This window comes from Fusarium proliferatum, assembly GCF_900067095.1.
Source record: "Fusarium proliferatum ET1 genome assembly, contig: FPRO_scaffold010, whole genome shotgun sequence".
Taxonomy (NCBI): domain Eukaryota; kingdom Fungi; phylum Ascomycota; class Sordariomycetes; order Hypocreales; family Nectriaceae; genus Fusarium; species Fusarium proliferatum.
This window is the reverse complement of record NW_022194799.1, coordinates 1672826-1696823: the sequence shown is the minus strand read 5'-3', so window position 1 is coordinate 1696823 and position 23998 is coordinate 1672826. Positions and strand designations below refer to the sequence as shown.

Below are 23998 nucleotides of genomic sequence, written 5' to 3'. Positions count from 1 at the left end.
TGCTTCCAGAGAGGTATTGACAGGTGAATCCAGTGATATAAGGCATTTAATCCAATGTTGAAATTCAATGGTAGGAAATATCCCAGAACATGAAACTATGGATCAAATACTAGCTAGAACAGAGTCGACAATGCTTTCAGGCGTTTCCTGAGTGACCCCAAGCAGCCCAGAATCCGACTCCTCCCATGACGATGCAACAATACAGCGAGCTTTCCCGCCCTCAGCTACCTCGTACAATTGAGCAACGGCCAAGTCAAGAATCCAGCCGCCTTCACCAGTGTCGCGCTTCTTTCGCGCTCCATCTATGAGCTCACTGGTTGTTCGTCTCTGGACATCCCATTTAATCCCTGTTCCCTTCTGAAATGCTTCCAACAGCTCATTTTGACATGTTTTGATGGAGAGCACTTTGACATGTTGATTCGCTGTTTCTTCAGGGTGCTGAAGGACTCCAAGGACCGATTGACCTATTCCATCAAGAGTAGTTCCAGTGAAGTACTCGTCGCCTTGGTCGTATATAATTGCCGTGCGATTCTTGATGTCGAATCCCATGGTAGGGAACCGCTTTAGCGCCCAGTCAATTGGATTGCCAGTCGCGATACTGGTCCAGGTGAAGTTTGGGTTCGCAGCGGCATGTTCTTTTGCGCGATCAACACCGACAGTCCTTTGGGCGCGCACTGCTTCGAACTCAGGATAGCTTCTAAACTCTGGACCCCAGCCATAATCATCAACGATGAAGCGCTTGACGCCAGCGGCGAGAGCAGCGTCAATCATCGTGGCTTGCAGAGGGATGCCTGCTGGACCAACAACGCATGCAACGGCATCTTGACCATGCAGAGCTTGGGTGAGTGCATCTAGAGTATAGCCTGTTCTGATTACAGGGATACCATCTGGAAATGTGGACTTGGATTCATTTCGGGTGATGATGGTAACGTCAAAGCCAGCTTTGATGAGAGCGGCAGTGATGGGTGTGCCGAAGTTGCCAGAGGCCTAGCTGTGTTAGTAAATGAATTATTTGCACCATGGATGGATGTCTTACACCAAATATGGCAACTTTGTTAAGTTGGGTGGAGGACATTGTATGGGTTCAGTGAGATTGATGTGTGTAAGTGAATGGTTCTATGGATGAGAATGTCTCGATTTGGTTGACTTTATCCCCATTGCAGCCCCACCAGGCGGAATTCCGCCCAGCACTAACAGTGCCAGGCTAAAGCCGACTTATTCACGGATGTAAGCAATTCTACCCAGCCTAGGGGGGATGAAAACTTTAGAATCTCTGTCCTAAAAGATGAAAAGATTTAGGTAAGCTTAGTATATGCTAGTAAATCTTTAGGTCATTTTATTTCATCACCCTTGTTTAACATCAGTTTTCTTCCCCCCTGAGGGCTCCAGACTGTTAGTTCTCCTTTAATGGCTTCCTTCCATAGATAGAATAGCTAGTTTCTAGTCAGATATGTCCTCGTGAAGCTTGAAGTCAACTTACAGCGGCCAATACGCGTGAGTGTTCCTATCAGCCATCGCCTTCCGTTGATGGACCAGCCAGAGATTTACTTCCTCAGGCGTCCATCCGTGAGCACGAGTCAATGGTGCCATAGTGAAGGCCTCGAGACCACACGCCATATTGGTATAGCACCAACTTCCAAGCAACTTAGCCTTCTTGTCTCGGGGCCAAGAGTTGATGGGCCACTTGAACTTCTCAACGACAACATCTTCAAAGCCGATGGTTTTCATGATATTCACGAGAGACAGGATATCGAGGTATGGTCGGCCAAACATGACAGACGCTTCATTCAACAGGGCCAGAGACTTGAGCATGATATTATCTGGGCGGAGACTGCCGTCATCTGACTTGATGTTCACGTCAACTTCTTGGATTTCGAGATAGCCACCGGGGACAAGGTTGCTGCACTTATTAGCGAGAACAAAAGAGCCCTTAACAATACTTACTTGAAACACTTCTTGAGATAGTCGCCCCAGTCTGCGATGCAAGATGTCATGACACGACTATGAATATAGTCAAATGGCTGACTATAAGTCCACTCATCCTCTATATCATCGATGACGAAGTTGACGTTCGGCGGGACGCTACAATCGTCAGCAAAAGATCATTCGCTCTCAAACTTTGTCATACAAGTCTGGTTGGATTGGGGATAGATCAACCCCAATGACCTAAAGAATCATGTTAACTGAGAAAAGTCGACTTGGAAAGGCATACTTACCTGAGCCTCAGGGTGCTCATCCGCATAATCGATAGCCCATATGCCAGTACCTGTCCCGACATCCAGAACATGCTTGACCTTGGCATCGAGTTTATTCGGTGGCGATAAACCAAGCTTATCGTCAAATGTGAGTAGAAACAGGTTATGTTGAAGATCTTGGGTGATTAGCATCTATAGCTCCCATTTGAAGGTGGCTATCATACCAAGTCTCTCATTTTCAGCTTCGTCATTTGGCAAAGCATATTCTCGATTAATGAATTAGCGCCTAAGCTTCGAGTTTGAGACTGAGAGGTCTTACTTCCATCTTTGTAGGAATGATATGTTCTGCCGTTCTCGCGGCGATAATTCAGGATCGAGCTAGAGACACTTGCAGTAGAAGACTGGAGATCCTACAAATCGTCAGTCCACAAGAACTGTAGTTTTGTATCGACATGAAGATCACAAACCTCTCCAAGGGAAGAGTCAGTATCCTCAGTCTAGCGATAGTCAGATATGCCTCCATATTCAGACCATCTACGCTTACCGCATCGTCAGGGACGATAGCTGCCGGATCGACTTGTTGCGTTTGAGCCATATCGAAGGTAGAATGGGGGTATTGTTTTGTGGGTTCCGTCGAGTATCATATCAGGATCTTTGACCACTTTATACGTTGGTCGTCCCCTGTCCTCGGCAAATTGCGTGTTACTTGACTTCCTAACACGGATTTATCCGCTGTCACGTCGGCCCATCGGAAAGACATATGATAAATTCCAAACCAATGATGTTTCAGAGAACTCTCATAACACTTTTCGAACAATAACAGTGCTATTGGCGTGTCATACTGCGCCGCAAGTTGGTAAATTAGGGTTGAATACATTGCGTACCTATTGGAGCACCTTTTGGTCATGTATATTCTTTTCTGAGTCACTCAAGTCGAATGATTAGTATTCAAGCTTCGGTGTAGTGCTGCTTTTGTAGCTATCGTCGAATCTGCATTATCACCGAGGGGATGAAGTCTTGTTGACCTAGAGAACAGAGGACAGATAAACGCCTTCTTGATTGAACTTATCTGTGATATTTAATCATGACGTTGGGCATTTTGTATCTCTATAGAGACAGAGTACCTGAATACTCTCAATAAATTACAGTGAGAGAAAGGCATGGTTGCATAATTAGTTGCCAAGGAGTTGGTCACCAGCAACATCTTGGTTAAGAATTCCTACGAATTCCTTCGGGAATCCTAAGTCACTGCTGAAGACACTCAATTCACCATCATGTAATGAACTCGGAGTTTGACTGCCCATGACACAAGTGGTCAGCCCTGTGAGACTTTAGTATCTGCTGTGTGTTACTGTACGCTGTATTGTAACTAGCATAAGATGTGGCCTGACGATTCCCTGTGCTAACAAATACCAATTGGTTGGCATTTTATGAGTCTTGATTTGGAGAGAAGGCGCTTTGCTGTAGAACATGAGCTTCACTCAATATCCAACATGTTCGGTTGAACAGGAAATATACAATAAAGGATCTATGGAGGTGTGTAAATGAGAAGTCTCATCGATTTCGAATGCCAGAGTCGGCTCCTTAGTAGGTAATAAGCCATCGAAGACAGGCGTTGAATACTACTAAACATGACTTTTAGCCTAAACATGAGCGAGTAAGTTTCATTCTAAACAGTAGTTCTAAGGGTAATATGAACAATGTAAGCCAAAGTAATGACTTCGTTCAATGATTGGTCAAGCAACGAATTTTAGACCTAGAAGCGGCATAATTGGGGTCGAAGAATGACCCCGCAAGATCGAATGTCAAGTTTGGGGGTTGTTTCACAGACGCTGATTCATGGAAAATTACTAGCTTGGTGGACATAACTCGGATCTGCTTAGCATCTCGGTATGGCTTAACCGACTCGAGAGATTTATATAAATACCGTTAACCAACGACCCTACGGTTCTTGATGACGATAGCTATCTCTATTTTCTCGTTGCCAAAGGAAGCATAATGACTGAAGAATCAAGTCTGACGTTTACAAACCCGGTCATTCGGGGCTTCAACCCGGATCCTACCATCTGTGTAGTTCCCGCTACGGACTCGACCCCAACGACGTTTTTCCTTAGTACTTCGACATTTGAGTTCTTCCCCGGATGCGCCATTTACATGTCAACCAATCTAATTGATTGGAAACTCATCGGTCATGCGCTCAATCGTCGAAGTCAGATTGATATGCGTACCGTTGAGCCTGGAGCGGGTAGTTGGGCCAGTACTTTGAGATACCGACCTGAGGAGAAGAGATGGTATTTAGCGAATGGTGTCTTCCACCGCTACCGACCAACTGTTGATGTAAGAAATTAAGACGAAAAGAGAGAATAGGATCAGTCTCTGATGGACATGAACAGGAACGTATCTTTCCCAGAGGATTCTATGTCTGGACCGACAACATCTGGGACGACAATGCATGGTCTGACCCAGTATACTTTGACAATCCTGGTTTTGACCAAGATGTAAGTAATTTATAACATTGTTCCCACGGCAATACTGACAGGAATAGCTGTTTTGGGACGATGATGGGAAGGTCTATCTCTCAACAACAATGCGCTTCGCCTGGCGAGACCCCAACTCAAAGCAGAAGGACTTTGGAATTCACATCTCCGAGATTGATATCTCAACTGGAAGAACCCTCACCGCTCCGAAGGTCATTCGAAAGTCTCCCCATGGAATTGCCGAGGGCTCTCATATCTTCAAGCGCGGAAACTGGTATTATCTCTTGACCGCTGAAGGAGGTACAGAGGCCGGTCATCAAGAGTGGGTGTTTCGTAGCAAACATGGCCCGTTAGGTCCGTGGGAGAGCCAGGGAAAGCCTCTTTGGTACAATGGACCTGATGAAGAAGTCCAGAGAACGGGACACGTTGATATCTTTGAAGACGGGAACGGAGACTGGTGGTCTGTCTTGCTGGGTGTTAGACCAGTACAACACCAGGGGACCTTTTTGGAACCGCAGCTAGGTATTATTTTACCATCTCTTTGGGCTCTTTAGGAACGGGATGAACTAACTTCTATAGGGCGAGAGACCTTTCTCGTCAAGGTTGAGTGGAAGGACGACTGGCCAATCTTCAACGATGGTCACAACATCACACTGAAGACTGTAGGTCGAGATCTCATCAAGTCAGCTTCAAAGCCAAGTCTGCAAAAATGGGATGCCGATCTTTCAGAAGATGAACTGGAGTTGGGATGGTACCAAAAGAGTAAGTTTGCTCTCCAAGCAAATGAGAGTTAAACTTACATATCCAAGACACCCCCATCAAGCAAAGTTATACTCTTACAGAAAAGCCGGGTGTGCTAAGGCTCTACGGTAACTGCTACGACTTAACATCCCCTGAGACTCCGGCGTTGCTTCTTAGGAAACAGACTTCTTACAATGAGGTATTCAAAGCAAAGATGGAGTTCAAACCTACAGTTAGAGGCCACGAAGCTGGTATTGTGTTGTGGTGGAGCCAGCACTCTTATGCTTCCTTAGGGGTTGTCGCTTCAGAACAGGACGACGGAAAAGTCGAGACCAGGGTCATGTATAAGGGAGCTGCTGGAAATGCCAACGAGTTCAAAGTAAGTCAAAAGCCATACTGATGAGCAGAAGCTGATACTGTTACTAGACTTCAGAGACAGATCTAGAAGCTAACCTCGAAAACGTTGAGTTGGCTATCCGTGCATATCCGACCAAGTATGAGCTTTCACTCAGGGCCGGAGGGAAAGAGTCTGAGGTTTTCACTGTCGATGCCAGTGCTTTAACAGTGATGCCACCCCACGGAGGATGTTTTGCTGGTACTATGTTTGGAATCTATTCCTATGGTAAGAACCAGCCCGTATTGGATCCAGTAGACTTTTCGGAGATCAGCACGGAGGAGCTTGAGTAGCAACTATAGATAAAACTAAACTTACATCACCACCAAAACCCCTGTTGCAGCATCCCAAAGAGAGGCAAAAGGAGAAAGCGCCAGGAGCAAAAACTACAAAAAAAATGATTCGCATGTTTAGAACATGTGGCGGATCTCTCCCGCCGGGAATTGAACCCGGGTCTCAAGCGTGACAAGCTTGCATACTGACCACTATACTACGGAAGAATAGCCGGCTTTAGCCGGTTGTAGTGAGGAACTGTGCTTGCAGTGCCGCAGTAAAAGTATATGTACTCCAGGTTTTTCAAAACGCCAAATCAACGGTTTGGTTTCCCTCATGATCCGTAGTTTTCTATGTAATTTATAATTTGTGACGCGCTGAATCTGTTATCAGAATGCATGACTTTCTGTCTTCTGGTTATTTATTCGCCTGTATATATACAATGCTTAAGCCTCGCCCCAGATCTCGTCGGCGATCTCTCTAACCAATGCAAGCTTCTTCTTCTCTTCCTCGAGATTGAGGGGATATCCACTCTCATGGGTGCTGAATCCACACTGAGGACTGACGGCAATCCTCTGCAGCGCCTCCTTCTGGGTCTCAGCAGTTCCCTTAGCCACCCAATCCGCGGCGCTCAAAACTCGCTTCTTCATCTCCTCCTTGTCCTCCAACTGAGGCAACTTGGTGCTGATAACACCAACGACGACATTTTTGTCCTTGGGCAGGAACTGAAGAGGCTCAAAGCCACCGGCGCGCTCAGTATCGTACTCGAGGTAGAATGTGTTGACATTGAGGTTGCGGAAGAGTTTCTCGGCGATGATGTCGTATTTACCTTCGGCAAAATGACGGCCGCCGATGAAGTTGCCACGGCAGAGATGAATGCCTGTGTGCATGTCTGAGGGGATCTTGGAAAGGCTGTCGTTGTAGAGCTTGATGTAAGCATCTAGGAGATCATCGACGGTGCCAATGTTATCAGAGTCAGCAGCCCAGCCATCACGGAACTTCTGGCTGCAGAAGTCTACTCGGTGTCAGTTTTTGCTATCGAAATCCAAGGAAGTCAACTCACACGCCATTCCAGGATCATCAAATTGAACATTTCGCAGACCAGCCTTGTAAAGTTGATCAAGCTCGTCCTGGTAGACCTTGGCCACATCCTTGAAATACTCCTCATCGTTCTTGTACGCCTCGGGAGTATACGCCTTGCCTTGCTTATAACGCATATGGAACCAGGCAGGAGTAATCATAGTAAGCTTGATGGAGCCCCAATCCTCCTTTGGCACAAACTTCTGAACGAGCTTCAGCTCATGGAGGTTCGAAACAGACTTCTCAGGGCTGTGGGAGAGCTTTCCGCCAGCAATGACAGACTCTCCAGGCATGACCTGGCGATCAGTCTCGATCAAGCTGACCACGTCAGGGTGGTAAAGACGGAACATGGAAGCATCGGCGTCAGAAAGCTGGGTCGTTCCCTCGAACTCGTCCCACATAAGACCCCAGAAGCGAGTACGGGTGAACTCGCCGCTGGTCACGGCCTTGAAGCCTAGATCTTGCTGCATCTTGACAACATCCTTAATAGCGTCGTTCTCCACCGTCTCAAGGCCGGCGTTCTCGGGGCTAAGGCCCTTCTCACGGATCTGCTCTCTGACGTCAAGAAGTGCTTGAGGCCGGAGCAAAGAGCCCATATGCTCAGCGCGGAAAGGTTTAAGAGTGGGTGCCATATTGTCAAATATTACGTATAAAGTTCAAACAAGCTTGCAGGAGCGAATTGGTCTTCAGAAACGCTTCTTAAATGATCTCAAGTAGAGTAATCTTATGAGGAGGGGCGTTTGCGGGGCTTCCCATCGTGGGGCGGGGAACCGTTCTAATAAGAAAAGGGCTGAATGGCCGCGATCTAAAGTCATTCTTGTCCGTTTTGATCTGCCGTTTTCCGTAAATCCGGTTTATGGTGCTTGGTGGTGGGATTTGGAGAGGGGTAATGACCGGATGGGATAATGCCCGAAGTGAAAGAGGAGATGCACTGTGTTGCATTGAGAGCTGGTAGGTTGATCGTGTCTCGGCGGTGAATTTGGTGGTGGTGAGTGAGAGGAGAAGACGCTAAAGATCTTCAACTGAGTGAGGGGGCTGTGGTGTTATTTATATCCTAGATCCGAGAACCTTGAGGTCCTGAATCTAACTACATAACTCGTAATACGTATTCAGATGTCAACTAACGTTTGACTGGCGCCTACTTTCCTTCTTATTCAATACTTGGGTAGGTAGTTGTCGAAATGCTACCCCAGGCTTCGTTCGGAAAATATTCAAGGTTAATCGAGTGATTGCAGGCCATCAACATGCAGAACCTGCTCAGTGAAACACGCTCATGCATATAAATCCGGGGAAGCCCTGGAATGGACCACTGAGTAATTTTTGGGCTGGAAGAAACAATCGCCTATGCAGGAAACCCTGCGCGTCGATTAAAATAGCAGACCTGCCACTTTCGGAATCGCGATATTTCCGGAGCTATCATCAACAATTTCCAGATTGATATGTGATATATACCTAGGTACGAGGATGCCCTGCTAATTGCACTATTGCAGAAATGAAGGCAAAGTGATTGAATGAAGGTTGCCAGGGCGAGATGGGCGAGTATCTGACAATGCCTCATGAGGCGTACACCAAGGCACATCAGCTCAATTGGTGGCTTGCAGCTGCATAATTTCACAGCCTGGTTTGTTATCTCCTGATTCTGACTGTTCCCTGCTCCCAGAATTGCTCTTTGTTCCCGATTATATTTCTCCCAAGCTCAGACCAAACCGTTAAAACTGCCGCAACTTTTTAGTTTGGCCTTCCTGGCGCCCAAACTGTTATGGATGGCCTCTCAGTAGCCGCGGCCTGCATCGATGTGATCCAATCTGCGGATCAGACCTACAAGATCATATCGCAGTTTGTAAGAGGTTGCAAAGACGCGAAAAATGACTTGGCCGCCATCAGCCAAGACTTGTCCACCTTCCTTGACCAGAACTCTGACACAGGTGAAGGATCTGGTGCCTGATTGCTGTAACTTTGCGGATAGTGATTTGACAAATAACACTCAGAGAGACATTCACGAGATTGTCTCAAGCTGCTTCGCAGTGGCTAGCGACATTTATGATATTCTCTCAGGCCACGAAGGAAAGCTGGTGGCACTGAGTTGGGCCACCAGAGGCAAGCGAAAAGTCGCGACGTCCAAAGTGCTTCTAGAAACAAATCGTCGGGCACCCAGTCTGGCTGTCGATACCATCACGCTGTCAGTAATTATTGTTATCTATCCCGTGTTGAAGACTGACTCCTTACAGAGCTACCGCCCAGAACATCCTCAGAGATATTTCCACCACCAGATACCCAAAGGCTGGTCAAGAAGTTGTACACCTCCGTAATAGATATAGTAAAGTCGAAGAATTCTATATTAGGCCCATAACCATGGTATTTATATCCAATCACCGCAACGTGTACAGTTGACTCGCTCAATAAGACCTCTTTAATCTCTTTAACCTTAGATCGGATTTAGCTCTTTGCTGTCTCGATATAACTATTCATAGAGTATGTTATGTCAAGCAAGAATGGGATATCAGTGGAACAGGAGCTTTTGAACAACTCAGGCTTGGGAAGAAGATCTCTGTAAGTCTAGCCGCCGATGGTGTTATTCTTGCCTACCTAACTACTCGAACACACATAATGCCTCCCATTCTTTCCATGCAGAAGCTCAGTATTGCATCCTACTTAAGCACAGCAGGAAACGGAGTCAAGCATAAGAATGTTACCGTACAAGTGTGTAAGTGCATCTCAGGAAGCTCCGATTACAAGACTAAACATACTCTCTACTGCCTTCTTAATAAAGCTAGCCTCCTAAGAGATGTGCAGGCCCCTCAACAAGATATATCCTCAAGCGTCGTAGCCAAAAGGACCCATATAATGAACCCCCTGATCAAAGTCAGAGTACATCCATCTATCGAAGAGGCTGTGTCTGTAATGGAATTTTCTATTCTCTGGATAATGTTTGCTGCCATTAGAAGAAGAGATGAAGTCCTAAATAGGCTGTCACTTATCAGGCTCGACACTTTAAAGGACGTTAAGCTTCGTTTTCTAGGCATGTTTGTTGCAAACGAGTTACACTTTGGGGGGACAATCACTAGATAAAAAGTTCATCGAAGCCATTTCCTGGCATCATCGTACTACTGATGCATTTCAGAAAATAGGTGCATCCATCACGTAAAAGTCCGTCCAACTGGCACTCAGCTCTGCTGATCCAGCCACTTATTTATATACCTCTGGAGTCAGTCATCAGGATATCTAGCTTTCAGCCAAAAGCAAGATCCTAGGCAATAGTGAGGGCGACGAGTATCTTGCCCGTATTTGTTTCTTTTTGGCGTTCTTTACCTTTGTGACCTGGAGGCTGAAGCCTCTTTTGACCCCTCGACCTTATCACAGCTCCGCTGATCGAGATGCTGAGGGTCCTGCTACAAGGAGATATCAATGATGACGAGCGTTCTCCTGAACTATCAACTCATTGAACGAGAAGCCATCCCGAGTACAGATGGCACTTAGTGTTTTGTATTAGCCTACAATGCGGGAAATGAGGTCGCTCTTAGAGTCATGTGTCAATATACGAATGTTGGCGCAGTGCTCTAAGCTCTAATTGAGCACCTGCTCTAAAGAAAGCGAGGCCATCACATGGCTGAAGACTTGCATGCCCTAATTACGCAAAGTTCATCTTAAAGACTCGACTCTCCTGTAAAAGGCTAAGGCCAAGTTTCCAAATGGGGGGACTCTAGAAAAGCTGCTCCATTACTGTTAGTCAGTCATATACCATAGAAGACCTGACTATAGCAAGAGGTTCCCTGAGTTTGGCTTGGTCTAATAATTACGGGGAGTCAGCAGGGACAATGAAATCGGCTACTCCTGTAAACAGTGGAAACGTGACCCGACTGCACGTTTGTTTTGGAGGCTCATATCGAACTTGAAGATATAAAAAAGAACCCTGCTAGATCTTGTCGTCAAGGGAGCTGATGGTAAGAACCCTTAAGATGCTGTTATTGATTTCATAGCTGACGATTATGTATCGACCTGAGGAACCAGGTCCTGGAGTTGAACAGCCGGTTGGGTATTGTGGGATGCCGCCTGACCTTGAGAGGAAGTTGGATGCTTATAATGATTATGATTCTGTGTATTAGAGCAGTCGAAGTGCGAATGATGTTATAAGGGGTGCAATTCGACTCAGGATTCTCTTGAAAGGTTGTTATATGCTTTTTGTAGAAGTGGATTGATGGACTTACATATATTAGGAGTATCGTAGTAGGGTGTATTGCAGTATGAAAAGTGCAATTTATAGTGGGCTCAAAGTCTTCACTTTTCTATCAAGAAGTAAGAGACAACCCGAGAAGATGCCCTCATGGCTTTTGCAGCCAGTCCTCGCTTCAGCGCCTTGTCTATATGTATAGTGACCACTCACAGTGCACAACAGAGTCTGTTTTTGATTCATTATTGCGCAATTGCGGCTTTTTAAGGTGGTAAATGGACAAATTTTCGGCTAGCTGTGTATGAAAACTCAAGGATAATTGTAAGGTCGTGGATCAATTTTACTTTGTCCAACATTTGTGCAGCAGCCTAAAGGTTTGATTCAGGCCTCAGGGCTACTTCTGAGATCCAAATAAGGCCCAGTACTTTTCAGGATTACTAGACGTCGTCTGGAAATATCTAACATCAGTCATCTGTCAAGGGATGTGGCGTTCCACCGCTTAGTGTTTCCCAGTCGCGAAGATCTTGATTCAAAGAGCGAGTTTATATTCTACTAGTTGCCCAAAATCTAGAAGACCAGGAGTAAACTTATCCATTATCCCATCGGGCCCCAGTTGTTGGGCCACTATCCTAACCAGCTAATCATGCAAGTCTTTCCCTTGACCTCTGAACGTTTTAAATCAAGCCAATACCCAATGCCAGGAAGGGACCGGGTCCCAGTAATACCACTGTCAGCTTACAACACCAGACTCTTTTCTTTCTTTCTTTCTTTCTTTCTTTCTTTCTTTCTTTCTTTCTTTCTTTTGAGTGTGATTTGTGGGTTTTCCATTGGATAGAAGAAAGAGTATCTTGCTTTGCTTGTATAGCTCTAGGCTATATTGAGGAGTCACTTTTGTCATTGCTGTAATAATTGACCCCTGGAGCACGATATTGCTCGTGCTCAGAAGCGACAGTGGATTCTATGGCTCCGCCCCCAGGTAGCAGATGCCCTCATAGGCCAAAGGCACGTGAGGCTGGCTCCGGCAGAGTTCCACCGATCTATAACTTTTTCGATTTCCGTGATTTCCGGGATCTCCGTGATTTCAATTTTCTGTGAGCCGCTTCCTGAGAACGAAAGAATTTCTCATGCCTTGTTTCCGCAGGTTCTTTGTATGGCTTGTAGACAACAGGCCGTGAGGGTCTGTGCACCTTGACAGGATTCGCGGCCAAGTCAGCCTTCACCGACTTCCTGAGCTTTTCGAGGGACTCTTTGCTAGTCCCTTGAAGTTTAGGAGACCAGCTACCAGAGCCGCCCGCAGCCGACGTGCGCGCAAGTTTCCCGCCACTACTTTTGTGTCTAAAGATTCCGCAACACATTGTGATGAGTGGGATGTGATGCTGAAGATATTAGATTGATAGTCGGGATGAAGTTAAAGACGGGGTTCGAAAGATTGTTTCGTGTTGGGGTCTCTGTCTGTATGAAGAAGAGAGGATCGTTCGGTGGGGAAAAAGGGGGCCAGTGATCAGGCAGGTCAATCTTTATTTATGGACACTCTCCAAGGCCATGTGTCTTCTCTTAAGTTAAATAGAAGAACCTAGATTTTGAATAATTTGCCCGCATTCGGAGTAGCAGATAGTATCTCCTCTCGATGAGCAGGAGAGGAACCCCGGAAAAGTGCTGAGAGCAATGAGAAAGTTGTATACCCATCACAAGTCGATTACAAGGTTAGATTTACTCCCCCCATCTCGCTACCTATCGAATAAAAACTCTGTATCCTGTCCCAGAAGAACGCCAACAAGTCTCGGGTTGACCATGATAGATGATTGTACACATGGGGGCGAATAGGATTGTCTCTGTGCTGGGGAGTTACAAAATACCCCATATTGACAAAGTATCCGAGGTCGCCAAAGACAGGCTGTCCTGATGGTGAGAGGCTGCTGATAGATTTAGATTCGGTGGCAAACCTTAGGTCTCTCGACGAGACGGATCGAGACAACAAATCAAACCAACGCCTTCAATTATTGTCCATGAACTTCCACCGGATCCTAAGCGTGTTATGATAACCAATAGCTACCATATCAGCTCTGGTCCCAGATCTGAACATCGTATATCATTCCATGACTTTCACTGGCCATTAAGCCATTGCGGAGAAACACACTTTGGTGTGATCCAGAATTCTTTCAAGGGCTCTACGTGCGTCTCACAAAGTCAATCGGATTTTTAAGCACGATCACCTATCGATAAAAGCCAAATGCGATACCCACCCCCTGCAACAGGAGGCAAGGAGACTTAGGGCCTGATTTCTGAGTGATCAAAGAATAGGACAATTTTAAGGTATCATACCTTAGCAAGCCTTAAGACTAGTTTATTTTGGCGGAGTCCCTGAGTTGTGCAGCTAAACTAATAAGAACTCCATTCATAGTTTACTTTAGCATTCTGATCTGATTGCTTGCTCTCTGAGGTCTTGGATGAAGCCATGACCGAAGGAACAGCTCTCCTTTCGGAGAATATGGTTGACCAATCAAGAAGCTGTGAATACGAAATTAGGCAATGGGGTTGGCGAGTCTGGCCAATCACCACTAATCATGACTCTGGGCTGGGACCTTGGATAAATCATTCCAGTAGTTCCCTTCACCCTCATCAAACTTGATCTACGATCGCGTAATTAAGTAGCTTAAATCCGAGGCTGACAAACGCATCCTGGTCAAGATATCGATGGGTCACTTAAGTACTCACATTCCCTCGTCAGTAGCTTATCGTAACCTCATAATTCGAGTCTAAGAACATCAAGCTTGCTCTGCATCTACTATTTCAGGTTATCATAATCAGTATAGCATCGAATACATCATGCGCTATACACTTACAGCAAGTCTCATAGCTTTCATCAGTACTGGAGCCTTTTACTATTCCTCATCTCGACCAAAGGCCCTTGAACTCGTCCAAATTTCAAACACTTGGATCGAAAACGTCGCCATCCGTTCCAACGGGGATCTTCTCATGACCACAATTGGAGAAGGAAAGGTATATACCTTTTCTCCGACTGCCAAACCTGCTGTATCCAACCCTATTTTCAAAATCGAGGGAGTGAACGCACTATCTGGTATCGCCGAGGTTGGCCAAGATGTCTTTGCTGTGACCGGAGGCATCTTTGAGGGGATGTATCAGAACAACACCATGAACCTTTCTCTTCTCAAGTTTGATGGTGATAGTTTCTCCATATCCACTGTCTTTCAAAAGTCCAAGTATGGGCCGGTCAATGGTATCTCGGCCCTTCCACGGCATAAGCACATTATTCTTGCTGCTGACGCCGAACGGGGTGAGATTCTGAGAATTGATACGATTACTGGACATGTTGAAGTAGCTATTAAGGATAAAGCACTCGCTCCTGTTCCTGGCGGACCCTTCCCCGTTGGTGTAAACGGAATCAAGATCTTCAACGACTACCTTTACTTTACAAACACGGCTCATCGGTCCTTTAACCGAGTGAAGATTGATGATATGGGAAACAAACTTGGCGATTTCGAGGTTCTTGCCAAGCTTGAAAAGGGTTCCCCTTATGCCCCAGATGACTTTGCCATGGATCGACATGGAAACGCGTATGTTGTTTATTGGCAGGATAGGGTTGTCAAAATCACTCAGGGAGGGAAACAAACTATTCTTTTGGATGGACTTCTTGCCGGTCCTAGCAGTGCTACATTTAGTAATGACGGAAAGACCTTGTATGTCGTTACGTCTGGGCAGAACAACCTGGCTGTCTCTGGTGGACAGTTAGTAGAGGTCAAGCTGTCAAGGCTTGAGTAACAGCTAGCACAGTCAAACGATGAGATTCGTCAAGATATTCCTAGTCTCTATCAAACTGGATTATGATACCTACTACCTAAAGCTTACTCACGAAGAGACTCTGCACATTACAGAAACCCTTGAGTCCGTTGATACCCCACTCAGCACCGATTCCAGACTGTTTATGACCACCGAAGGGAGCCATAGGAGTGATATCAAAATGGTTGTTGACCCAGACAGTTCCTGCCTCAAGTTGCTTAGCCACTCGCTCTGCTGTTTCAATGTTCGCAGACCAGACGGAGGCTCCAAGACCAAGCTTGGTATCGTTGGCGCGCTCGATGACTTCATCTTCGTCCTTCCATGAAAGGATAGGGAGGATAGGGCCTATTATGTCAGTCGCTATTCCAAGACTAAGTGTCGCCAGGAACTTACCAAAAGGCTCCTCAACCACAATTCTTGAGTTCTCGGGGGGGTTATCAATCACAGTAGGCTGGATGTAATACCCATCCTTAGGCGCAGGATCAAACTTGCCACCCGTAGCGACCTTCCAGCCTTGCTTCTCGATGTCGTCGAAGAATGTCTTTACTCTGTTGTACTGCATTTCGTTCTGGACAGGGCCGTGGCTGGTTCCTTCGGACGAACCGTCGCCGAGCTTGTAGTTCTTGACGTGTTTGACTACCGCGTCGCGGAACTTCTCGTAGATGGATTCGTGGACATAGATTCGCTTGACGTTGAGGCAAATTTGGCCTGAGTTCATGAATGCAAGCGTAGAGACCTATTGCTAGTTAGCAAAGCTGATTGTTGTTTTGGCCTGCCACAAGACCTACCTTTTCAGCTACGCTTTCGATATCCACATCAGGGAACACAACAGCAGCATCGTTGCCACCACTGCTAGGTATTAGTTACCATAAGCACATCTAGAGACTTATACTTACAGCTCAAGAGTAACGCGCTTGAGTGTCTTGGCAGCACTCTGCATCACCAACTTTCCAGTATTAGTCGAACCCGTAAAGCTGATCTTATCAATACCCTCATGGCTGGTAATCCAAGGGCCAAGGTTATCATCACCACTGAGTGATTGGACAACACCCGGGGGGAAGAACTGCTGCGCCAGCTCAACCAGCTTCAGGCCACAATAGGGTGTAAAGGGCGATGGCTTTACGATGATCACATTTCCTGTGACAAGAGCGGGTGCAATCTTTGCGGCTGCCAGCATGAGGGGGAAGTTCCATGGGACGATAGCAGCTGCTACACCGAGAGGAGTGTATCTGGTGATGATCTTGCGGCTCTCGCTATCCTCGACGACTTCTTCGGGGAGATCAATGCTAGCTTGACCTCTGACCCAGGCAATTGCAGCCTCAGCCTCGCCTGAAGCTTGAGCAATCTAAATCATCAGTATTCTGCTTCTTCCTAGCTCAGTACCAAAGTCTTACAGGTTTGCCTTGCTCAGAGACAAGTAGGTCGGCGAACTCCTTCTTCTGAGCCTCAATGGCATCAGCCCAAGCAAACAACTTCTGCTTTCGTTCCTCCCAAGGAACCTTTGACCAAGACTTGTAGGCCTTCCTAGCAGCGTCAACGGCTCGGTTCAGATCATCCTGGGTGGCGACAGGGACTGGGGGCTTCTTCTCAAGAGTTGCTGGGTTTATGCCTTGGTGGCTCTTTTGGGTTGGGGCACTTTTTCCATCGATGATCTGGACATAGTTGTCCTTGAGGTTAATAGGGTGAGACTTGGTTCCGTTGGTGGCCATGATGAATAATAGAGAGCAATACGAGACTTTAAAGGAGAAGTAGGAGAAATAGGGTTTGTTTCAGTCTTTTTATAATTTCTATTCTGCTTTCAGCTGAACAACCCCCGCACTTGGATCAACGTCAATGAGGATGCCAGACGAATCATGTTGCATATGTACTACCAGTCTATCGCACAAGACGAGACATGCACCGGATACTTAGATCCCGAAGGCACTCGGCTTCGTCCCCCCACTCCATGATTGATAGTCTAGATAGGGCCAACTGTACCAATTGTGCGACTCTAGCCTGGGCGAAGCCGGGGCCTCGGACCGAGGGGCACGGCTACTGATCCCGTGTCAGATAACAAAGTTCATGATAGGCAGCAAAATGACTTACCCCGGAAGTCATCGCGTATATATTCCATGGGGAATCATATTCGCGGAAAGAGGGGGAGGTTCGGGGACTAGCCCTGAAAGGAAGTGATTATCGCATATCCGTTTAGGTACGTCTTAGAATCTGCACAAGTCGCAAGCTAGATACACTTAGACTTTTTGCCGTATACGGAATAAATTGGAGAGCTGCAGATATGGACCTTGGAACTAATACCTAGTATTCTCATTACTTCCCTCACTTCCTCCCAAGCAAGCCAACAATATCATCCTTCTCACAAGCACTCGCGATATCCAGCGCACTTCTTCCCTTCTCATCCTCCTTCAGTGGATCCAAACCTTTCTCCATCATCATAACAAACAATTTCTTGTCATGTCCCTCAATCGTGCTATAGGTATTCACTCTCCCTGCAATCATGTGTAACGCTCCCTCTCCTGATTTGTTTTGCGCAAGAATTTCAACACCGCTATCTTCCGGAAACAGAATCGTATAGTGGTCAGTATGGCACGATTCTGGGTGACAGTTATACCCGTTATTTGTTGGCGAAGAGAGATATGTGTGCAAAGGCGTATTTCCAGCCTTGTCGGGAACGTTGATGGAACCTCCTTGGACAATGAATTTTTTCCACAGAGCATGACACTGATTGAAGTAATCTTCACCAAGCTCGATGTTCAGTCGACCTGGGGATCCAGGTTCTCGGGTATTGAGAAGGCATTGCGAGGCTATGTAGTGGAGAGAGGTTCGGCCCTGTGGATCAGGTTGAAGCAGGTCAGCCCCCTTCATAAGGAGTGCTTCACAAACTCGAGGGCGCAACAGTCGAAAAGCATAGTGGAGCGGCGAACATCCTTCCTGATCTACCTGAAAGAGGATTGGGGCGACCTCTGTTCGATTTATGAACTCAATTAGTGTATCATCCGGCAAGCCAGGGTTACTCAGCAGATGGTGGAGAGCTGTCTTGCCAAGGTTGTCAACCAGAGTTGCATCCGCTCCAAGATCCAGCATCCGCACAGGAGGTCCTGTCGGGAGCTTTTCCCAATGTCTGTGAGAGAACCCAGGTAAAGTTCCCCGCCAGTTACAAGCAGCCATAAGAACAGTCTGGCCCTGTTGGTCGCGATGGTTGAAGTCAATTTGTGTCGCGCATGGCGGCTTCAGAAGCTCGTCAATAACTTCATAATCCGGGTACACAAAGAGGAAATGAATCAGCGTCTCATCATCGTTCAGAGGTAGATAGAGATTTGCTCCATGTCCAATGAGAGTTCGTAGCAAAGGTATTGTGTTGGCAACTTGTGTATTGAGCTTTTCAGCGAAGGCAGCGCAAAGAACGGGATACACACGGCGTGACTTGGTCAGGTTGTAATGCACATTCCGGCTGTGCTTTGCTTCGCTGACTATGTTGGAACTCAACCCGTAGTTGAGGAGTGCTGCCAATACTTCCTGGTTCTGGTCGAAAATTGCATCGAATAAAGGGCTTTCCTTTCCTATGGTTGCGTCTGCACCTCGACCCAGCAGTTCCTTTGTGACATCTGGTGCATTCGATGCCTTATGTAGGGGAGTCAATCTGGCGTTGTCAAGTGCGTTGATGTCAGCTCCATTGTCAAGGAGTATCTTGACAGCTTCTAGCCTCGCTAGACCTTTCACATCGCGGTTCTCATGGACCAAACCCCCAGCTGCAATATGGAGCGGTGTCTGTCCATCCCTGTTCAAGGCATTAACGTTGGCTCCATTTCCAATCAGATACCTCAAGCCTTCCAACTGCCAGTGTTGATTCGCCTCGGCAAGGACATGTAGTGCCGTTCCACTTGAGGTTACGCCACTGCGTTTGTCGTATCCGTCGCCAATTGACACCGCAAAATTGGCGTTGACATCAACCTTCAACTTCTCCACGAGTAACCTCAATGTGAGCATGTTTGACTGTTCTTGGGAGCAAGCCAGGCTTAGCGCAGTCATAAGGGATTCCGGATGCCAGCTTTCCTCAAGGATCTCTTTCTCGAGCCTTGCTTTTGCATTCTCGTAGTTGCTGTAATACTTGATGAGTCCCGGTGCATGCTCGACAGCAGAAAGGTGATTAAAAGTCTGGCAGCTGCTCGGCCTCATAATTTGCTCGAGTAGCTCGTAAGTTCCCGTTGCTAATGGTGCAGTTTCAACGCACTGGTCCATTAATTTCGCAGCATCATGGGCGGAGAGGAGGCTGAGGAAGGTTTGAGGCTTGTCCATAAGACTCTTGAACCTATCTTCATCTTGACGTAAGGTTTCCCAGCAAGATTTCGGACGCAACAGAAGCATTTGTAATTTGATGCCTGTCCGCATCTCTTCCACTTTTCTACTGTCGTTCTCCTTCTCCAGTTGGACTGTGGCCATTTTGAACAGTTCTTCGTCCTCTGAAAAGACTTCCGCAAAATCAGGGCATCCTGCAAAGAGAGCCAAATCTAGGGCTGTTCGTTTACGATCATCTAACCAACCAAGGTCAACACCATGCTCAACTAGCATTTTAATTATGGTGGCAACTCCTGGCGACGAATGCCTCTGAACATCAACGTTGGGAGTAGAGTATCTAGTCAGATACCAAGGCTCTCTTGGATAATCGTTGCCAACACGAGGCCGAAGTGGGTCAGCGCATGACCTTCGAAGCCATGGAGAGTCTCGTGCTTGTAGGTTCCATAGGCTCTGCTCAATTCTGATATAAGCACAGGCGTGCAAGACAGAGGAGCCATCATTTGCTTTGATGTAGGTCGAAGCGCCGAAGCGCAAAAGCCAGGCAACAATCTCAGGGTCGCCAGAACTGCAGGCATAATGAAGTGGTGTTCTGCCAAATTGGTCTTCCTGGTTCATGTTTATGTTCGGAACTGTTTCCAGAATCTGGGCAACGATGCTGGTTTTACGAGCTCGGCATGCCAGATGAAGGATGTTTTGTGAGTCAGAAGTTAAATAGTTGAAATCAAGACCAAGTTTCTTGAGCTCGGCCATTTCAACTTCTGATGTCATGACTGCCAGATGAAGCGGTGACAGCCCATCGTTATCACGGATTTGCAGGTCAACCTCACGGTTCCGGTTCAAAACATCCAAGAAGTGAATGCGCTTGTTATCAAGCAAAGTACTCCCAGTACGTCTGCGAGTCTGGAAGACGTGTAATGGAGTGGCACCCTGATTGTTGACACCGTTAACTGGAATACCAAGACTGAGGAGCCAACCAAGAAGACCGGCAGATTCTCTTGTACCGTCATAACCCCTTGCGACAAGATGTAAAAGGGTGTCTCCGTCGTCATTGGTGGCAAGAGGGTCAATGCCTTCGTCTATGAACATTTCCATTTCCTCTGTACGCCTCGTTCCGTAGAGGCAGAGATGATGCAATGCGTTGTTCCCGTTGGAGTCTGTGGCATTTGTCCGTGCACCATGATCTTTCAGGATGCGCAATCGATCCTTACCTCCTCGTACGCAATTCAGATAGAGAGTCTTGCCATTTGAATCCACCATCTCCATATCGATCCCTTTGGCAAGTAGAAGTTCAAGATAGTGAGTGAACCTTTCTGCATCGTGTATCCCTGAAAGGTTGAACCAGCAGTTTTTCCTCACGGACATATCGGTTGCCCTATCGAACAAGGCTTGGAATATATCCGGCCCTCCGGACATCGCAATGCCGACCGGTGTTCTTCCGTATTTATCCTTGCAACAAGGATCAGCACCTTGGCTAAGGAGATATTTCACAATATCCATCCTTCTGGAGCCAGTATCTGGCTTGTACGAGCCCGCCTCGGATACAGCTCTGTGAAGAGCTGTGTCTCCATCCTCGTTTTTGTGCGTCGGGTCACACCCATATTCCACCAGAAGCTGGATAGCTTCTACGTCCCTGCTGTGTTCAAGAACTTGGTGCAGCATCGTATCAGTATTCCGGTGCTGGCCAAGGACCTTGACATTGGCGCCAGCTCTTACCAAAGCCTTCAGGGCCGGTAAATGATTTCGTCTTTCGTCGGAATACTGTGGATCTTGCGCTGAAATGATCAAGGGAGTTCTTCCACGGCCATCAAACCGTTCAAGGTCAGCGCCAGCTTTCAGCAACATTCTTAGGATCTCTTGGCTATCGGAATCATTCTTATCTTCCCAGGCCTCTACGAGGTGATGTAACGGTGTTGCGTCTTCCCGCTTCTGAGGACGTGGGCCATTCATCCGTCGTCTCGGTTGCCATTGGGATAACTTGTTCACATCTGCGCCTGCACGAATGAGCTCTTCGACACACTTGACATCGGGTATGGCACAAGCAAAATACAACGCTGTCGCCCCTTCGTAGGTTGCATCAGGCGAGACAGGCGAGTTGTTCAAGGTTACTTGAACTGCGTCTGCTCGACCGAACTGGCAGCACTGGCACAGAAGTTGCTCCAGCATCTGTGGCTCGCAGAATGGTATCATGACAGTGATTACATCCAAGTGCCCTCCTCTACTGGCATAGCATATAGAGCATTCACCTTTTGTAATTCTTTCGCCACCTAGAAGACGCCCTGTTCGGTTTTCCCTTGTTTTTACCGTGTTTGGCTTAACACCTGCTTCGAGTAAGACGGCCACAACCTTGGCGTAATTCTTCAAGGTTGCGAGATGGATGGGCTTCAACCCCCTTCCGTCTTCAGCATCGGGATTGGCCCCGTATTGAATGAGAAGCGCGGCGACTCTATCGTGGCCATTTGTCGCTGCCCAATGTAATGGAACCCGCTCTTGAGCATCAACTGCCGAGACTGATGCGCCTTGCTTGAGGAGCTGTGAAGCGAACTGAGTTAGTCCTGCAAAGGCTGCGATGTGAAGACCCGTAGGTATCCCTTTCGGTGACCCTTTGTCGCTTGATGTTGATCCCCATTGGAGGACAAGCCATCGCAGAAACGAAAGGCTCTTAGAGTCGAGGAAGTCGTTGATGGTCTTGAAGAATTCACCATCATCCATGTCGTAGTTTGAGGCATGGTATGGCCAATTCTCGACCGCATAGCTGAGGAATGGGTGTCGTAGACGAGCTGATCTGTACTCGAAAGCATCATGTTCGTCACGAAGACCAAGGTGCTCATGTCTGTAATGCCACGCATCATGATCGATTTTGTGTCTGGGTGTTTCGAATGTCACCGACGTATCGACAGCTGAGTTGTTGGATTGCTCGCTCTCCAGTAGCAGTGATCCGGACTGCAGATAGAAAAGGCATTTCATGGCCATATGCTTGTGTGCCTGAAGAGAGTCGATGATTGGGAATTCAGATGCACCAAAAGTGGAGGCGCCGCGAGTATCTCCACGTAGGAATTCCGTGAAAGAGTGATGGATTACCTGCAAAGTCTCGTCCTCGAGGATCTCGATCAGTGGCCCACAGCTAGTTGCGATCAAACTTTTGAAGGCACTGGGCTGGGTGATGTCAGGGCGAACGCACTTCAAGAGGCTCGCCAGCTCATTCAATCGGAGGGGGCGGGATGCATGAATGACTGCCTCAAGTATAAAGACTTGAACATCTGCAGTAACACCAGGCTCTCCTCGTTGCTTTTCCAGCATGCTCGTGTACGTCTGCTCCAGACCTACCGGAAGTGATGCCTCGAGATCTTCAATGTTGAGAGCTGCATCGGATTGAAGGGAATCTTCAACTTGGTCCATGGTCAGCTTGGCGTAGAGAAATAGGCCTTGTGATTTCTCGGCGACCATGTTGATGAGATCCTTTTTCGCCTCACGATGATGTTCCAATGCTGGGGTATTGTCAAAGCGATGATTGAGATATGAATGGATGTCGACATCCACGAGGCGCTGTTGCAGGCTAATGTGAACGATGGATGAATCTCGTAGCGTACTCTGCAGGGTGCGAGAGGGTCTGCTGGTCATGAGCAACTTCAATGTTCTGGGCCGATGAGTAGCAAGACCGTTGAGCCTCTCCAAGATTGGCGTGCTATCAGTCGACATCTCATCGAGCGCATCGCCAACACAATATAGTAGGGGCACACACGAGACGCCGTCAAGGAAGAGTTGAATGAGCTCATTGTCCGAGGTGTCATCTAAGCTGTCCTGGAGTCGCGATTGAAGAGCAAACTGCAACTTGGGGGAATATGGCAGCAATTGAGCAAGCCAATCTTGAATCAGGGCACGTGGAGAGAAATTCGCAGCGACGATGTTCCGGAAGAAGAAGAATAGAACGGGACAGTTCTCAGTTGTCCGCAGATGCTGAATCAAACTGGCTGCCATTACAGACTTGCCGGCGCCAGGGACGCCTTTGATCCAGAGACTACCATGGTCGGGAGAATCATGCCACTTGCGATACTCTTCTGTTTCGCATACCCAAAGTCCAGTGCCTGGAGCCTGGGATAACAGATGGCGACGATACTCTGAGCTTTCGGCGAGGTAATCAGTGGGCTGGAGCCATTCTCTCAGCTCCGCAACTGTCTCTGGGCTCAGCGCAGCGTCTTGATGATCAACGACATCGTATTCTTCAGCGGTATTCGCAGATTTGGGCATTTTGACACCAATATCAAAACACCATGTCAATAGCACGATTACTATACGTAAAGGTATTGGATGAGGGAGGTGATCCTGAATTTATAGCACGACGACGCATGTCAGACGGAGTAGGCAGCAATCGCGCTCTTCTAACCAATGACGCTAATGATTGCCCAGACAGCATTGGATGTTTCAACCATCCCACTCCGGGCCACTACAGTGCTGTTACTTTGGACTGCAACATGGGACTGTTCAGCATTATCTTTTTACAATGTTGGTGTGGTTCAAGAGGCTTATCATATCGGTGGTCGGAAGAAACAGATCGTGAAGTCGAGGAGTCGCGCGACTCGCA

At 47.3% G+C, this 23998-nt stretch overlaps 7 protein-coding genes and 1 non-coding gene across 8 annotated transcripts; 2 read left to right on the top strand and 6 right to left on the bottom strand.

The window, feature by feature from the left end:
• Positions 1-102: 102 nt before the first annotated feature.
• Positions 103-1075, bottom strand: FPRO_12021 (uncharacterized protein; the record flags this gene model as incomplete). Its single annotated transcript, XM_031221557.1, has 2 exons — positions 103-987; positions 1037-1075. 2 exons carry the CDS (start codon positions 1073-1075, stop codon positions 103-105), a joined length of 924 nt encoding a protein of 307 aa, XP_031087105.1.
• Positions 1076-1393: 318 nt separating this feature from the next.
• FPRO_12020 (uncharacterized protein) lies at positions 1394-2790 on the bottom strand (the record flags this gene model as incomplete). The annotated part of the gene is made up of 9 exons (XM_031221556.1): positions 1394-1433; positions 1481-1900; positions 1945-2082; positions 2129-2166; positions 2217-2371; positions 2420-2461; positions 2515-2605; positions 2663-2692; positions 2740-2790. 9 exons carry the CDS (start codon positions 2788-2790, stop codon positions 1394-1396), a joined length of 1005 nt encoding a protein of 334 aa, XP_031087104.1.
• Positions 2791-4193: 1403 nt separating this feature from the next.
• Positions 4194-6100, top strand: FPRO_12019 (uncharacterized protein; the record flags this gene model as incomplete). The annotated part of the gene is made up of 6 exons (XM_031221555.1): positions 4194-4532; positions 4589-4693; positions 4741-5194; positions 5252-5434; positions 5482-5792; positions 5840-6100. 6 exons carry the CDS (start codon positions 4194-4196, stop codon positions 6098-6100), a joined length of 1653 nt encoding a protein of 550 aa, XP_031087103.1.
• A 135-nt stretch (positions 6101-6235) lies between these two features.
• Positions 6236-6307, bottom strand: tRNA. The gene has a single exon. It is a non-coding gene; the product is annotated as a tRNA-Asp (tRNA).
• A 219-nt stretch (positions 6308-6526) lies between these two features.
• On the bottom strand, positions 6527-7792 carry FPRO_12018 (putative methionine synthase, vitamin-b12 independent; the record flags this gene model as incomplete). Its single annotated transcript, XM_031221554.1, has 2 exons — positions 6527-7095; positions 7144-7792. 2 exons carry the CDS (start codon positions 7790-7792, stop codon positions 6527-6529), a joined length of 1218 nt encoding a protein of 405 aa, XP_031087102.1.
• Positions 7793-14154: 6362 nt separating this feature from the next.
• On the top strand, positions 14155-15108 carry FPRO_12016 (uncharacterized protein; the record flags this gene model as incomplete). The annotated part of the gene is made up of 1 exon (XM_031221553.1): positions 14155-15108. The coding sequence occupies one exon, from the start codon at positions 14155-14157 to the stop codon at positions 15106-15108; it is 954 nt and encodes a 317-aa protein (XP_031087101.1).
• A 76-nt stretch (positions 15109-15184) lies between these two features.
• Positions 15185-16835, bottom strand: FPRO_12015 (uncharacterized protein; the record flags this gene model as incomplete). The annotated part of the gene is made up of 5 exons (XM_031221552.1): positions 15185-15471; positions 15520-15862; positions 15915-15975; positions 16023-16471; positions 16521-16835. 5 exons carry the CDS (start codon positions 16833-16835, stop codon positions 15185-15187), a joined length of 1455 nt encoding a protein of 484 aa, XP_031087100.1.
• Positions 16836-17442: 607 nt separating this feature from the next.
• Positions 17443-23664, bottom strand: FPRO_12014 (uncharacterized protein; the record flags this gene model as incomplete). The annotated part of the gene is made up of 1 exon (XM_031221551.1): positions 17443-23664. One exon carries the CDS (start codon positions 23662-23664, stop codon positions 17443-17445), a length of 6222 nt encoding a protein of 2073 aa, XP_031087099.1.
• Positions 23665-23998: the final 334 nt, after the last annotated feature.